This window comes from Arvicanthis niloticus, chromosome 4 (genome assembly GCF_011762505.2).
Source record: "Arvicanthis niloticus isolate mArvNil1 chromosome 4, mArvNil1.pat.X, whole genome shotgun sequence".
Classification (NCBI taxonomy): domain Eukaryota; kingdom Metazoa; phylum Chordata; class Mammalia; order Rodentia; family Muridae; genus Arvicanthis; species Arvicanthis niloticus.
Window position 1 is genome coordinate 127,969,344 of NC_047661.1, and position 16,118 is coordinate 127,985,461.

Genomic DNA, 16,118 nt, shown 5'->3' on the forward strand with positions numbered 1-16,118 from the left:
TTTATTATGGTTTCACAACATGTTTTCCAGAAAATTAAATATAAAACCACCCAATATTAGAACATAATAGACTTTTATTTACAGACTGTGTTGTTAGGAACCAGGGTAACATGGTCTCACTATGTAGTTCTGGCTATCCTGGAAGTTATGTAGACCAGGCTGACCTTGAACTCAGAGATCCACCTACCTCCCATGTGCTGAGATTAAGGCTTTGCGACACTATACTTGACATTTACAAACTTATTTTTAAAGCTAGGAATTTAAATCAGAATGAATTCACTTTTTTCTAAATCTGACCATTCCACTTTCATTGTCAATGGCTAATTTAAATGTAAAAAATCAGTTTTTTCATGCAGACTATATACTTTAAGTATTAATTGCTATAAATATGGAAAATACGAAGCTTTTGTTTTAGGTTCTGACAGAATGGGTGCATTTATTTCCCTTTTCTGTCAGCTACATTTTGACTTGGCACAGCATGGTAATAAACCTGATATGCATTGGAAATGGTGGTCTTTAGATGCGTTCTTATTTTGAAGATTTGGGGAAAGATTAAGTCAGTACAGTGGCACTTCTGGTCTCCTTTTTGGCCCCTCCAGAGAGATGTATCAAGAGAGTTGGAGAGAGAGTGAGTTCCAAGTAAAGAAGGAAGCCTAGTAGTCATCCACTAAAAAAGAAGAAGAAAGAGAGTGATATTTTTTCCCTATTTATTTTCTAATAAAACAAAGGATCAAAAGCCAGTTAGTTCTTACTTTCAATGGTAAGAATACAGGTACTCGCTGCTGAGCCTTTATTGTTGACTGCTTTACACATATATTCGCCTCCATCTTGTGGGAACGTTTCTGGTAAATACAGGCAGTAAGTTTCACCTCTTTCGATGTACTGATAGTCTTCTCCATCCTGGAGCATTTCTCCTTCAAACCACCAGGTAATTTCTGGCTTGGGTTCTCCTGTGACTTTCACAGTAAATCTGACTGGCTCACTGTCTACAACTGAGGTATTTCTTAAAGGCTTTTTGAACCATGGAGCGCCTGATCTGGTTTGCTCTTCGTCTTCAGTCGTGGAGCCATTAACAATGCTACCTTCTTCCTCCTCCTCATCTTCTCTTTTCTGTATTAAAATAAGTGTATTATCAAGTTGCCATTTATTTTAGTTGAATTTTGAAGGTAAAGTTTGGGATATAGTGTTGGCTAGCATGCCTGATGCCCTGGGTTTCATTGATTAACACAGAAAAGAGCTAGTGTACTACCTAAACCATTCCAGTGGATGGAAAGCTAGCTAGGCTATGATGTTTCTTAATTGCTTGCAAACATGTTTAGAACACCATCTCCATTTATACATACCTTCTGGAGTGCCGCATCAATTTCTTTCTGTTCAAACTGCATTCGTAGTAACTTTTGTTCTTCAATTCTCCTTTGTTCTTCTTCTTCTCTTGCCTTCGCCATTTGTTCAAATCTGGCTTTCATGTTCACTTTATGAGTAAAGGGAGATTCGCTTTTTTTTGCAGGCTTCACATCAACATCATCGTCCTTTAAAAAGAATGGATAAAAGTTGTGTGGCAAGAACTTGTGTTCAGGGCTCAGTAATTTATAGGCACAAAACATTGAACATACTTGGTTTGGTTTGTATGATACTGTAGCTATTGGGGTTATCAGTAAAATGGGTTAATTATTTTAAAACAATTTATAATATTTGTCATATCTTAAAGGCCAGCATTTCATTGGACTCCTTGCCTGCTATGCTTAGCTCAGGACTTCATTTTATTTAATAGTGCTAATATTAAGGTTCTTTTACTTTTTCATGTACATACATAACCACAGAATATTGTACATAGTGACAGCTTCCCACTACTACATAAGGAATGAATTATCCTTGTTGCTTCTGGAAATTTTAGAAATGCACAAATTACGGTCAGGTGCCAGGGAAGAAATACATAAGGAAATGGGGAGACATCTGGACTATGAGAAACTTGTGATGAAGGTAAGTCATCTATTTAAGGCTGAGTTTTGGAAGCCAAGAAAGTAAAAAGGCAGGATCACCTATCAAAAGGTATCTAGGAAAAGGCCAATTGAGTGATAAATTACTAATCTTTGATACAGTGGTATAGACAGACAGGTTAAATTGGTTTTAAAATTAACAAAACCGGGCTAGAAAGATGACTCAGTGGTTAAAAGCACTGGCTTTTCTAATCTAACAAAAGCAGGAAAGTTGACAAACCCCCCCCCCCCCCCCAAAAAAAAAAGGATTAAAAGTCTGTGAGTATCCAGTGTCTCTGGAAACCAGAACTAATTCTCAAACTAGAATTACAGATGGTTGTGAGCTGCTCTGTGGATGTGGCAGAGAACCTCGGTCCTCTGCAAGAAAACTAATTCAGTATATGTGGTGTCAAGGGCTGAAACCAGGGCTTCAGGAGTGCTAGGCATATACTGCCAACTAACCTGTATTCACAGCCATAAACTCTTGGTCTCTAGAAAATCTTATGGTACTATGGGGATCATGAGGGATGTCTGTGTGTGTACAAGTACCCCAATTAAATGGAAATTGGAAAATAAACTGTAGATTGAGAACCTTTATGGGAAAATCGTGAGTCATGGCTACATACATGCTTTGATCAATTTGGTGCTTTCTTAGTTTCCCAAATGAGAGTTATATTTTCTTAAAATCCAGAGTATGAGGTAATAAGTACATACCTATATGATGGGTGCAGTATTTTTGTGCTACCTATTTACTGTCAAGTGATGACTAGCAGCCTATGATGCCGTGGTTTGTTTGAGAAATACTGTTCTGGGGCTGGAGATGTAGCTCAGCCATTAGAGTGTACAGACCTTAAGTGTGATCCCAGAAGTGAAAGTGAGTAGCTTAATAGTGGTTTGCTTCATTACCATAAATCTTCCCAAATATGTGAGAGAATAGTTGAGCCAGTACATTAACTAATGTTATAACTGAATCCTAATATATAATCTCCCTTCAAGAATTTAGCATAAACTTTGCAAATTCATTACCTTGCGTAGCTTCCTCTCAAAACCAGTCTCAAAGAGGTTTGAGCAAAACCTAGCTGAAAGGAATGTGAACTGTTAAAACATCTTTTCTAGAACCTTTAAAAAACTGAGCTGATGCCATTGGGGAAGTAAAAGTTATAAATGGAATGAGTGTCATAGAGCATTGATAATATTGGTACCAGGCTATTAGGGAGACACAGTAGATCATTAGAAAACCAAGTTAGGTTGAGAGTAGAGCTTCCTTGGTAGAGTGAGTGAGTGTCTCAAATGTGATTCTTAGCATCATGCTTCATCATGCTTCAGGTGCTGGTTGATGCCTGCCTGGGATACAGAAGACTCAAAACTCAAACATTACGTTCCTGGTAATGGTTAACCAAATAGGTGATAAAAGTGCTACCAGAATGGACATTGGGTTTTTTAATCAGGTTACACAGTGAATTAGACCTTGAAGTCTAGAATTTTAATTTTGAAGATACTTGATTCCCAATCCCCACCAGAAAACAAGATCTCACTATGTTACCCTGTCCTGGTACTCATGTACACCAGGCTTACATTAAAATCATAAATCTGCCTCCCAAGTACCTGGATAAAGGAGTGCACCATCACTTCCATATGAACATTGGTATTTCTCAAAGGGGAGAAGATTAGGAGATTCTAAGGGTTGGAGGAAAAGTCCATCCTTGGAGATTGTTAACAGTTAACCTACAGTTTTTTAAAGCTCTTAATGACACTTAATCCATGGTGGCTAGATGAGATGTATGCAGTTGACATCCTAATCTCACAAGAGCCGGAAGCAACGCATCAATCACCAATTTTATTAGAAATTTTACAATGACTGTCTTTAATAAAAGAGCTGCTGTGTGTTGGAGTTTTAAGACAGGGTCTCCTAGAGCCCAGACTGTCCTCAAACATCCTGCCTTTCCCAAGTGCTGAGATTACAGCGACAAATCACCATACCCAGCTTGTTTTACTTTCCATGATGTTTAAAGATTCGATTTTAACTTTGTGCAACATTACCAGCAAAAACTTCAGTCATCACTAGATTATTTTACTACTTCAGCTGTTACTCATCAGTTTACAACATAAACATACTTACATCTCACTAAGCTCAGACAGAACTAGTGTTAGACTTTGTTTGCCTTGCCCAACTGTTTACAGTATTTTACCAGACTTGATTAAGCTGCTTAATCAGCTGGTTGCCCTAATGATGATACAATAGTAAAGGCCTCAGCAACCATCTAGACGAAATTTTTTACTCAGCTTTGTTAAATTAGATCTTACACGGGGTTGGTGGTGCAGGCCTTTATTCCCAGACCTCGGGATGCAGAGGCAGGTGGATCTCTGAGTTTGAGGCCAGCCTGCTCTACAGATGGATTTCCAGAACAGCCAGGGTGCAGACAGGAAAAACACTCAAAAAAAGGAAAAACAAAGGTATTGCCAAGCATAGTGGTATGTGCCTATAATCCCAGTGCTCAGGAGGTGGAAGGAGGAGTATCAAGATTTCAGGGTTAATCTGTTTGCCCTTGGCCCTGTCTTTATGCCTGTCTTTCATTTCTTCCATCATGATTAGAAAATTCTTTATAACAGTATTTCTCTGCTTTAAAATGTTTAGTGTAACACCATTGTGGTGATTATAGTTTCTGTAGGGTGAAGTCCTTTCAACAATTAGCCACAATGTACTTCGACAATTTCACAACCCAATGAGTCATGCCATTATATAGTCCTTGAGAGTCTATTTTCTAATCTCTCAAACTAGTTCAACTTTTGTCAGCTCCCATTGTCCCTTAGTCTGGGTTGTTCCTCTGACTGCAAATTTGTTTAATGTGAGGATGCTTTACAGATGAGAAGGTAACCTTGGACCCTAAAAGCTGAGTATTTCCACAGGACAGTAAGAGGTAAAACCTTCCCTGCAGAAAGCATTTCAGAAGCAAAGGCCTGGTTAAAACATGGAGTCTGGAATGGTATAGAGACACACTGGGTAGGGAGCAAAGCACCAAAGGACCAGCTAAATAAGGCTGGATCGATTGTTTGACTTGGATCACAAGGCACTGTGGAAGGGTTTTCTCCAAAAGGTAGCCCAGTAGTATTAGAGGAGGCTGTGACAGGGATAGAGAGCTATGCCTGTTACTTCATGATGAAATGCCTTAGTCCTATAAACCTTCAGGTACACTATGTCCAATAGGACGTCATGGCAATAGGGAACATACAGCATAATTGGTTTCAGTCGTAGCCCTAGCTCACTCATGTGTTCCTAGAACAACTTGCCTGACCAACTGTCACCCCGATTTACTTATGTCTACACTTTATTTGTTGCCATTCCATTTTTTTCTTCATTCTGTACCCTATCCATTACCCCATCCTCATCCTTTTAGATTGTTTTGTTTTGTTTTCGAGACAGGGTTTCTCTGTGTAGCCCTGGCTGTCCTGGAACTCACTCTGTAGACCAGGCTGGCCTTGAACTCAGAAATCTGCCTGCCTCTGCCTCCCAAGTGCTGGGATTAAAGGCGTGCGCCACCACTGCCCTGCATCCTTTTGGATTCTTAAATGCTATATGAGCTTATTACATATATATCAAACTGTAAATACTAGAACTTATTTTAAGATCAAGGTTATAAACAAACACAACAGTAATATACCTACCTCATGAAAGTTTTCTGCTTCTCGCTCTTTAATTTCAAGGTCAATTGCTCTCCTTTTTGCCCGCTCTTCTTCTATCTTTTTCTGTACTTCTTTTTCTGACAACTGTCCAATTTTTTCAAACTTGCTTTTTAGATTTTTAGCTTGAATTGAGCCACTCCTTTTTAATTTAATTAATTCTTCGTATTCTCTGCTCAACCCAAAGCTTTCGTTTTCTTCTTCTTCCTTCAAAAGAATAAGATTTCTGTATGTTGAATATCAGCAAATTACAATAAATGCTCCCCTCTTATCTCTGTGTGAGGAAGTACAACGAAGCAGATACCTGGAACTCATAGGACAACTGAAATCATGTATAGTACTGTTTTACTTCTGGGGCTGGAAAGATGACTTAGCGGTTATAAGAACATTGGTTCAATCTTTCAGAAAATTTGAATTCAGTGCCCAACATTCACATCAAGGCTCACAAAGCTTCAACTCCACTTCCAGAGGCTCTGACACTCTCCCTTGTCCTCCACTAGCACTGCTTGCTCATGGTGCCAGACATATATATACACAGGCAAGACACCCATACACAGAAAATAAGTCTTAAATTTAAAAAATGTTTCCTTATTAAGAACTTCCAACCTTTGACATAAAGCCTGTACAGCTTCTTTTTGGGCATATTTAATTGCTAGCATCAATACTATTGTGCTTTGGATCCACAATTAGATACAATATTGATTACTTAATTTTCTATTTTATATTTTTACACATATAAATGCTTTGGCTGCATGATATATGTATGCCACATGCATGCCCTGTGCAGGTTAGAGTAGGGCATCAGATGAGTGAGCTGTGGGTGCCAGGAATTGAATCTCAGTTCTTTGGGAAAGCAGCTCTACTCTCCTTTTACATTGTGTTAGGACACTGTTACCTCACACAGGAGAAACATGTTTTAGTTATAGCAATTCTCTAAAGGAATCTCAATGTTTTAAGTGGGTTTTCAGTATCATGTTGGGCCATGTTCCTTGATACACTCTACCAGGTCAGACATGGTAGCCTATATATGTGTCATAAAAATATGTCAAGTACCCATGTGTGATTAACGATACATAAAGGTCACAATAAAGCAATATAAAGAAAATACTCATCATTAAGTGAATATTCTTACACTTTACCTTTCCCATTTCTTGTCTCAGTTGTTCAAATTCCTGTTTCTCCATTTCTAGTTTATGCCTGCGCTCTTCCTCTGTTCGTCGTCTTTCTTCTTCCATTTTTTGCCTTAATAATTGCTCAAAATTAATTTCCAGTTTTCCAGGTGATAGAGATTCTTGGGAGACTGTTTTATAAATCTCTGGGGAATCATCATCTAATACCTATTTAAAATAATTATTTTATTATTTTTCAGAATTGTGCATACTAAAAAGGTATTTCTTGTAGGAACAGATTTATTGAATAAAATGTTTCATGTTAATCTAAAAATTCAGAAATCATAAACTTTCAGGAACCAATGAACAAGGAGGCATTATCACAAATCTAAGACTGAGGTATCTGTTACAAAGGATGGTAACCCTGTACATCAATTCTCCATTGAAATGAACAAAACATGCTTCATTTTTTTTACAATGAATCATTTGAATTAGAAATTGATGTTCTTTAATAATATGAAAATATTTTTGTTGGAGTGAAGTGAACCTCGAATTCTAGTCACGAAAATAAAACATTTCAGTTAAATTATAGACTTAGTGAGTTACATTTGTATCATCATAATCTTTTTTTTGGGGGGGGGGGTGGTTTCGAGACAGGGTTTCTCTGTATAGTTCTGGCTGTCCAGAACTATATCAGAGTAAAAGGTACCTTAATGCCATAATTTTATTGTGCAGTTTTGCAGCCAAGATAAAATTTAAAGACATAATAGTTCATATATTCTTAAAACTGCCAGTTCAGTTATAAATACATATATTTAATTAATGTAGTAACCTTATAGATAGCTTAGGATTAATATCCCTGGTTTACATACGAGGAAACTGAGGAACTGACAGAAAAGTAACTTATCCAAAGACAAGGTAGCAAAGCCAGAAGTCAAGCTTCAGAATATTTCCAGTAAGAAATATATAAATAATGTTATACATGTCGGAAAGTGTCAGAGTGAAATCTATTACTTTATATGCTACAAGAAATTAGAAATGTAAATAACAGACTGCTTTTTGTAATTTTGTACATTTATATGAATAATTAATTTGTGACCTTGGGTAAGCTACTTACCTCTCTTGAGCCTCCCTGTGCATTTTTATTATGGCTCTCACAGGATTAAATGGAGTTTAGAAATACTAAGTACATTGTCTAATATTGAGGAAGGCTCCTAACTCTAGGGTTTTAACTTTAAAAAAAAAATGATTATTTGTCTTACTTATGGGGGCGGGCATGTAGGTGTCAGAAGAAATTTTTCAGGAGTCAGTTCTTTCTTCCTACCATGCTGGTTTCCAGAAATGGATTTAGATCATCAAACTTAGTGGTATCTTTATCTAGCTGAGCCATCTTCCCAGTTTCCAATAGAAGTTTTATAATACAATCACCACCTGAATACAAGCAATCTCAAAATTGCAACTAGAACCTGTGCTTGTAAGCTGTTGATATCTGATACATTTTACCATGAAAAACAATTTAATTCTGTTTTTCTGTGTCCTGAAGTTAAACGCTTTTGTTCATATCTGAACTGTGGCTTGTAGACATGGACAAGGAGTGAGAGGATCTCTCCTGGTCTCACAGGCAAGGAAGCAAGCAAGTTAGGACTTGGTCCCAGGCAAGGAATAGCAACAGTAATATGGATTACAGTAGTGAAGATGAGAGAATAAGTCAGGGGTCAAATAAATGGGAGTTCATAGCCAGTTGGGCATGAATGAAAAGTTGAAAGCGTATGTTTCAGGCTTCTGAGTTTCTGATTTGAGTGTATGGACGAGTGATTAAACCAAGTACTTGGCAGAATACCCAGGACAGGCATGAACAAATACTAGGCTATTTTATCAGAAGGCAATTAAGATGCAAAAAAAGTTTGCATATATTAAATTGCTTAAAATTGATTGTTCAGATAACTATTTTACAAACATTAACATGGTGTGGAAAGTTAACTTTTTGACAAATTAGGCTCAAAATGTAAGGAAGAATGATGGGTATTTTGAAATTAGATAATTATGATTTGATCATCTAATGTAGATTGAGTGGGATTAAATGGCAAGAATGAAGGAGAAAAAGACAGAAGAAAATGGAATGAGAGAAGGAATGGAAAGGAGGGAAATGATAAGATCTAGCCTAAAAAAGTTTATCTTTCCAGAGAAGGATGATAGTTTCCAACCTTTTATGCCAGGCTTGGCATTGGTAATCAGATCTCTTTCAACACCAACTGAAGCAAATGCTGACAAGTACCTGGTATTTGGCATTTATACTCTTGCTACAGATTTCAGAGATGATAGGCTGGCTGTTCCTCCTCAGTCTAGTCATTTACATGCTCAAAAAACTGAATCTTTGTGCTTGATAGCTTATTAAGGAAAGTCCTTGTCTTGGAAGCATGAGAACCTGAATTCAGTCCCCGGAGCCCAAGTAAAACTAAGTGCACACCTATAATCTCATCACCTCCGACTGCTAGCCAGTCCTGTCAGAAAAGAGGACAGCATTCCTGAGGATGGCATCCAAGGTTGTCTGGCTCTTCATAGCTTGGGCAAGTGCACATACTTAATTCCAAACTACTGTTCAGTTAGCTTTTGTCTTACCATGCTTCTCCTTGCTTCAGCAAATGCCTTCCTTTCTTCCTCTCTTCTCCTTCGGGCCTCCTCCTCTGCTTTTCGTTTTTCATCTTCTCTCCTTTGCTTTTCTATTTCTTCAAAACTGAGTTTGAGTTTTCCTGGGCGATACACTTTAAAAACTGTATCTGTATCTTGGTTTTCATCCTCCTCATTTACCTAATAAAGAAACTATTCATTACTAAAAATTGAGACTCTTTGGCACAGGAATGGATTACCAGTAGAAAGGTATGTGGTTAGCAACTGGACAGAGTATTATTTCAGAGTTCCCAGAATACTTACTCCAATTCCTTTTTTCTTTTGATTATTATCTTTGGTTTTTTTGAGGCTGAGTCTCTCTAAAAACCAAAGATTATAATATCTGGAACTCACAGTGTAGACCTAGCTGGCCTTGAACTCATAGAGATCTGGCTGACTCTGCCTCCCATGCCTGGCCAAATCCTCTCCCTTTTTAATGTCCTATATGATAAAATGACCATATGTAGAAAAGTTAGAAATAAAAATATATTCAAGATTAAGTAAAATTTCTCAATAAAGCTTTTAAATGAGATTCCAAATTTTAAAGGGCTTATGCTGACTGTTAATTCTCATAAACAAAACAGTTTGTATTTAGAGTTCGGGTGTACACACACACACACACACACACACACACACACACACACACACAGAGCCTGGTGATTTGTAAGCATTTTCCTACCAGGTGTGATAGTGTACACCTTTAATCCCAGCACCTGAGAGGAAGGAGGAACTCTGTAATTCAAGGCCAGTCTGGTTTACATAGTAAGTTCCAGGACAGCCAAATCTATTTTTGAGTCAGCAACACCCTGACTCATTTAAACAACAAAAAAGTTTCCTCACTATGAACTAGGGTGATTTCCTTATACCAATCAGATAAAAGACTGCCATCTGGTATTTATATAAAATTAATTTCACAATTTGCTCACCTAAATGTGAATTGAAACCTATTATTAACACAAACATTATTAACATAGTAATTAGCAACATTACTGGGTTGCTTGCCAGTTATATTAAAATGTGCAGGTATTATTTAAAAGTGAATAACATTTGTTTTTGAGACAGAGTCTTACTATACAGACCAGGCTGGCCTAGAACTCAGAGACCTGCCTGCTTCTACCTCTCAGATGCTGAGATTAAATAGTAATAACATTTTATTACTTTTTAGATTAAAGTAATAACATTTTAAATAATGTCTAGAAAATTCAAACTGCCCAGCTGCAATCTTAATAATGTTATTAATGAAAGCTGATCAAGAAGGTCATGGTAACTTTGAAAATTATAGCTGTTCATATTTACATTTTCTAAATGAGACTGGAGTCTATGCTTCCTGTTCTTTTCTTTTTTTAAATATATATCGTAGTGGGAATTAGTGGGGATTAAACCTCAGGCCTTGTGAATGATAGACAAGTACTCTATCACTGAGTATGTGAGTATTGCCCAGGTTGGCCTCCGACTGATTCTATAGTACAGGCCAGCCTTGAATGCGTGTTCTTCCTTCCTCACCCTCCTAAGTAGCTAAAATTATAGACCTGTGCTCCTCAAGTGAAATTCATAATTTGATTTGAAAATGTCCTACAACCATATCATTAAATATACTGTTTAACTCACACAAAAAGAAAAAATATGCAGAGTAATTTTTTATATTAACATAGTATACAACATTAAAATAAAATTTCAAAGCATATTGAACAACACACCCCAAAGTGAAAACTCAAAAAAATGTACAAGTGAATTGTATGCATGTATATTGTATATAAATATATATACAGTTTCAAAAGAAGCCTTTTGGGACTTGAACAGTGTCAAGTGGTAAACACTTGTTTAGTATGCACTAGGTCCAATCCATAATACTATAAAAATAAAACAATGAAATGAGGTCTCCCCATTTAGAGAGACCTCCTTGGATTTGCTGGAAGCGTCATGCAGAGCTGGCTGTCTTTCCTGAAAGGCAAGGTTAGCACATAGATACACTTGCCATGTTCCTCCTTGCCTCCTCAAAGGCACGCCTCTCTTCCTCTAAGCGTCGTCTCGCTCCCTCTTCTGCTTGCTTCTTGCGATTTTCTTGTCTTTGTCGTTCCAGTTCTTCAAAAGTTGATTTCAATTTTCCAGGAAAATGTGATTCTTTTTTGGCCTCTGTTTCATCATCCTATGAAAACAAAAGTTGTTACTCAAAGTTGTTACTTACGCAATTGTTGTTAAACTAAACTTTTGATTTGTTCTTGTAAAAACAAAATTACCATGACTAATGAAAGACATTTTGCTTCTTTGAGACCTCGGCACTCTTCTTCATATCTCATCTCATCTTCTTCATGATTAATCCTTTCATTTCCTTGTTCTCTGTCCAGGTCCTCAGGATCCTTTATTTTTCCAGATGTTTTGTATGATTTGGCAGGTACCACTGTTATAAGTAGTGAGTCATCTCCTTCCTATGTATAAGATACATAATTAGCACCCATATCCTTAATAAAAATGTAGGTGGTGGGGTACTTCACCTCCATAAGTGGTAAATTACATTGTTGTCAATGCTATAAAGGACCAAAAAAAACCCTTATTTTTTAAACTAGTTACTATTAAATACATTTTCTCTAAACTTACTGTGCATTAATCAGTTTTACTGAGATCCATTGATAGTTTCAAGAAGCATTCTATGATTTGAAAGATAAAATTGATATACCTGATTAAGTAACAAGACTGTAGTAACATTGCCTGACTTTATAGACAGTCTATATTAATTTCACGAAAGGTAATGTGCATGTGAGCATACTTCAAACCAATCTGATGGTGGATAGTTTCAGCTTACACACAACAACGTTTTCTCCATAATCTGCTTCTCTATCTAAGTTTTTTAGTACTTAATAAAGTATTATTTAATGAAAAAAGCCATTGAATATTCACCCAAGTGATATACTAACATTCACAATATAAATAAAGCTGTAAATAAATAAAGCATTTATCCTATTAAAGTTTAAAACAAGTTCTTGGGTTTCTTTGTTGAGACAGGGCCTCTTTATGTAGTTCTGACTATCCTGGAACTTGCTATGTAGACCAGGCTGGCCTTAAACTCACAGAGATCCATCCACCTGCCTCCTGAGTGCTAGAATTAAAGCCTGCAGTACACATGGCTAAAATGCATTCTCAGAATTGATTTAAATTGGCTTTACTACAAATTTATTGTTATCTCTAATGTTTTTTCAAAAATAGATTATAAAATATAATACATGCCCCTAAATTAAAATTTTTCCAATTTTTATACCATAATTTTAGGCACACCATCAAATTGGTTGGCTGGGTTTTTAACTTTGCTAGTTATCTGGGCTATGTTTTTATGGTTATTGGACATTCCTTCGTGGTAATACACACTCCTCTCTACACTAGTGTGTGAAAACCAGAGTGTGAGCTCTTAGAGACTGTGAGGAAAGAGGACAAATGCCTTTTAAATGCCAGCCTTCAACAGCTTTAGATGTTAGCTCAGAAAGTATGTGTCCCTCAAAGATCTATGGACACTGTCTTCACGACCCAACTGGGCAGGCAGAGCATACTTTTCTTTAAACACACTACACTATTTGTAAGAGTCAAAGTATACTCTTGCCTTTACAAAACATTCTTGACTTTTGTTATTGTGATATTTATAATCAATAGTGAAATAAAAGCCTCTGCATGTCTTTGTGAATCAGGCAATTTTCAGTGAATGTTTCATTAAAGGAAATGTCTGTTACCTCTGCTGCGGATTCGGTTCCCGTATTGTTTATGTCCTCAATCTATTGAATGAGAATTTCATATCGTTACATTACATTGAATTTCTGCTTGGTGCTTTTAAACATACAACTGAAAAGTAATTTATCCATGGCTTCTGGTAAAATTTCATCTTGACTGTGAGCTTACAAGGAAAGAGTTTTAACTTAGTAGCAATTTAAAGTGAGATATACAAAAACGCCCCTCCATCCTCTTGCCCCTGAGATAGTAGAAGGAAGACTCCTCACAAGCAATCAAATGGTGGTGACCCTATGTCTTTTTTTTTTTTTTTTTTTTTTTTTTTTTTTTTTTATCTTTTATTGAAACAGAGTTTTTCAGTGTAACCCTGGCTGTCCTGGAACTCTCCTTGTAGACCAGGCTGGCCTCAAATTTACAGAGATCTGCCTGCCTCTATCTCTTGAATGCTGGGATTAAAGGCATATCCAGCCATGCCCAGCCTGTGACCCTATTTCTTATGAAAGATATCTGGCAATAATATAACTGATACAATAATAAAGTATGGTAGAAATATCCGGTAGATTTTCCAGCAGAGGACAGTTGTGGTACTTGTATTTTCTCATACTGAATTAGGGAAAGGCCATCATTCAAAGCACATTTCTTTGAAGTTGGAGAAACATTGGGTTAGCTTGATGAGCAGGCTGATTCCTGAGCAAACTGCTGAGAGAAAATAGGTGATTCTAACAATGCAATGTCTGAAATCTCAGGAAAAGGAAACAGAAGCAACAGACAAGAACTATCATGAAGTTAAATTTGGTCAGGATGACTTCTGTGAGTCTGAAGTCAGCCTCACCTACGTGTCAAGTTACAGGCCAGCCAGGGCTGCACAGTGACCATGTCTCAAAAACAGAACAGGAACATTTAAAATACCTCGTGTTTCCATAATAAATACTCTTATCAGAATTTTTATACTATAAAATTTAATTTTTGAGAATGTTTTATTACAAAATTACTCATTATACTGACTTGCTATATAAATGGCAAAGGATTTTTCAATGTTGTGTCATACTAAGTGAAATTTTAATGGCTTTCTAATAAAATAATTACAAAATAAACTGTTTTCTAATGAACAATCAAATTAATTCAATAAAAAGATCTAGGAACTCCGAGAAGCTCCAGGCCCCATCAGCGGACAGAACACTATGGCTCCAGGCCCCGTCAGCGGACAGAACACTATGGCTCCAGGCCCTGTCAGCGGACAGAACACTATGGCCTTTTGTTTTTGCTGCTTACATTTCTGTTGCCAATGCTTTCTTTCACTTTTATTCACTTTAAGCCACCACAAGGCAACAAAACATACAATCGTATTTTTTTCAACAAACATGGAAAATGATTCATTTATTTCAGGGCAGCTATGCTACCATATAGTCAAGAACGAGCATTCAGATTCAGTTACTGTTGACTTCCCCAAGTTAACATGAAAGAACTGTTTCTCCACTATATATATATATATATTTCTTCCTCAGATTTCTTTCCTTGCTTCTTCTCAAGATCCCACTCCCACCAATACCATCTCTAATGGTATCTAAATGGATGCACTTAATTTTGTCCATCAGGTATCTTCAGAGTTAACCAGATAATTCACCCACAAGATTTTCCCATGAACTTCATTTTTTATTCTAATATTTAATAAACAAGGTATATTTCTTTTTAAGTCTTTGTAAGACCTTGAAATCTTAGAAGTGGCAATTATCTTGGTGATCACATTAACCATTCTGGGTTCAGGAATACCTCTTGCATACTGGTTTGTACTTATAAACTGTAAACGAACATTACACTAACCTACATTAACCTACATTAAGTCATGTTAAATTTGAATGGAAATGTACTTATATTTTAGAATTAGACTTTCCATATTTATAAGAAGTTACTATTATTACATCGCTGTGGTGTCCTTAATGTAGTCGTGCTAAAACATCACTAGCCAGCGTTCTACGGCACCCTGCATACAGCGAATGTTTGCTGGAAAGACACTGACTTTTTTTCATGATCATATTTTTTTTTAATTTACCTTTGAGCATCCAGTCTTTATTATAGTCAGGCTCACTGACAGGTTTTTGTTTTGTTTTTGAGAAACCACTGTCTAAAATTCTATTCTTGGGTTTCAAATGAGTCAGAAGGTCTAGAAAATATGAGTACTTTGAAAGTATAGACGAATGAAAGATAGTTTTCATATATATACAGTGCTCTGTGTTAGACACCACATTTTAAATACTTCAGTATTGTTTACTTTGTGATTTTAATATAACTATGATCTTAACTCATATATCTACCTAAATATTTGAAGTAATTATAACTTAATTAAAAATTTAATAATTCTCATATAATTTGACTTCCTTATAAAGTTTCACTACAAAATGAATGATCATCTTAAATCACTAGAATCTAGAGGCAACACTAAAGCACATGGCATCCTTCAGCTAAGGATACAAAACAAAGTATAGGAAATTCTTCTTCTTAAGGTTAATCCAGCTTATATCATCATGTACCAGTACACAAGTAGTTTGTGGCCCAGCAGAGGTTATTTGCAAAATTGAAGTTAATGGATTTTGGAGGCATGCAAAAATAAATATGCTTTCTTTGCATTATCAGTTTTCTCTTTAGAAAATAGAAGATAAACAAGAGCATAGCACATTGACTTACGGTAGTGGAGGGGCGGCTCAGTGCAAAGGCCAGAGCACCTCTGTGCCTCTGCCTTGGCTTTGGTTCCTAGCACACATGTGATGACAGAACTCTCTACAACTCCAAGTCCAAAGGATTCAGTGCTTTCTGACCTCTGTGGACACTGCATGTACATGATGCACATACACACAGGAGAGCACTTATAAATTAATATTGCTGTTATAAAGCCATAATTGTGCTTTGTGGTTATGAATAGTTTATGTGTGAAAATGTCATAAATCTTTATAAAATTCTCAAAGATACCAAGAAAAGTTGG

At 36.5% G+C, this 16,118-nt stretch overlaps 1 protein-coding gene across 5 annotated transcripts in view; it reads right to left on the reverse strand.

Moving 5' to 3' along the window:
- Positions 1–56: 56 nt before the first annotated feature.
- Nexn (nexilin F-actin binding protein) overlaps positions 57–16,118 on the reverse strand; it is a 28,629-nt gene continuing 12,567 nt past the window's right edge. For 4 of the 5 annotated variants that reach the window (XM_034501116.2, XM_034501119.2, XM_076933411.1 and 1 more), the window contains 9 exons: positions 13,147–13,188; positions 11,668–11,856; positions 11,406–11,576; positions 9,383–9,571; positions 6,794–6,991; positions 5,640–5,861; positions 1,344–1,529; positions 753–1,110; positions 57–667 (listed from right to left, as the gene is read on the reverse strand). In XM_034501116.2, the coding sequence (XP_034357007.1) occupies positions 654–667; positions 753–1,110; positions 1,344–1,529; positions 5,640–5,861; positions 6,794–6,991; positions 9,383–9,571; positions 11,406–11,576; positions 11,668–11,856; positions 13,147–13,188 (1,569 nt within the window). In that variant the 3' untranslated portion in view covers positions 57–653. The remainder of the gene's footprint in view (positions 668–752; positions 1,111–1,343; positions 1,530–5,639; positions 5,862–6,793; positions 6,992–9,382; positions 9,572–11,405; positions 11,577–11,667; positions 11,857–13,146; positions 13,189–16,118) is intronic. The other variant, XM_034501117.2, reaches the window with a different exon arrangement.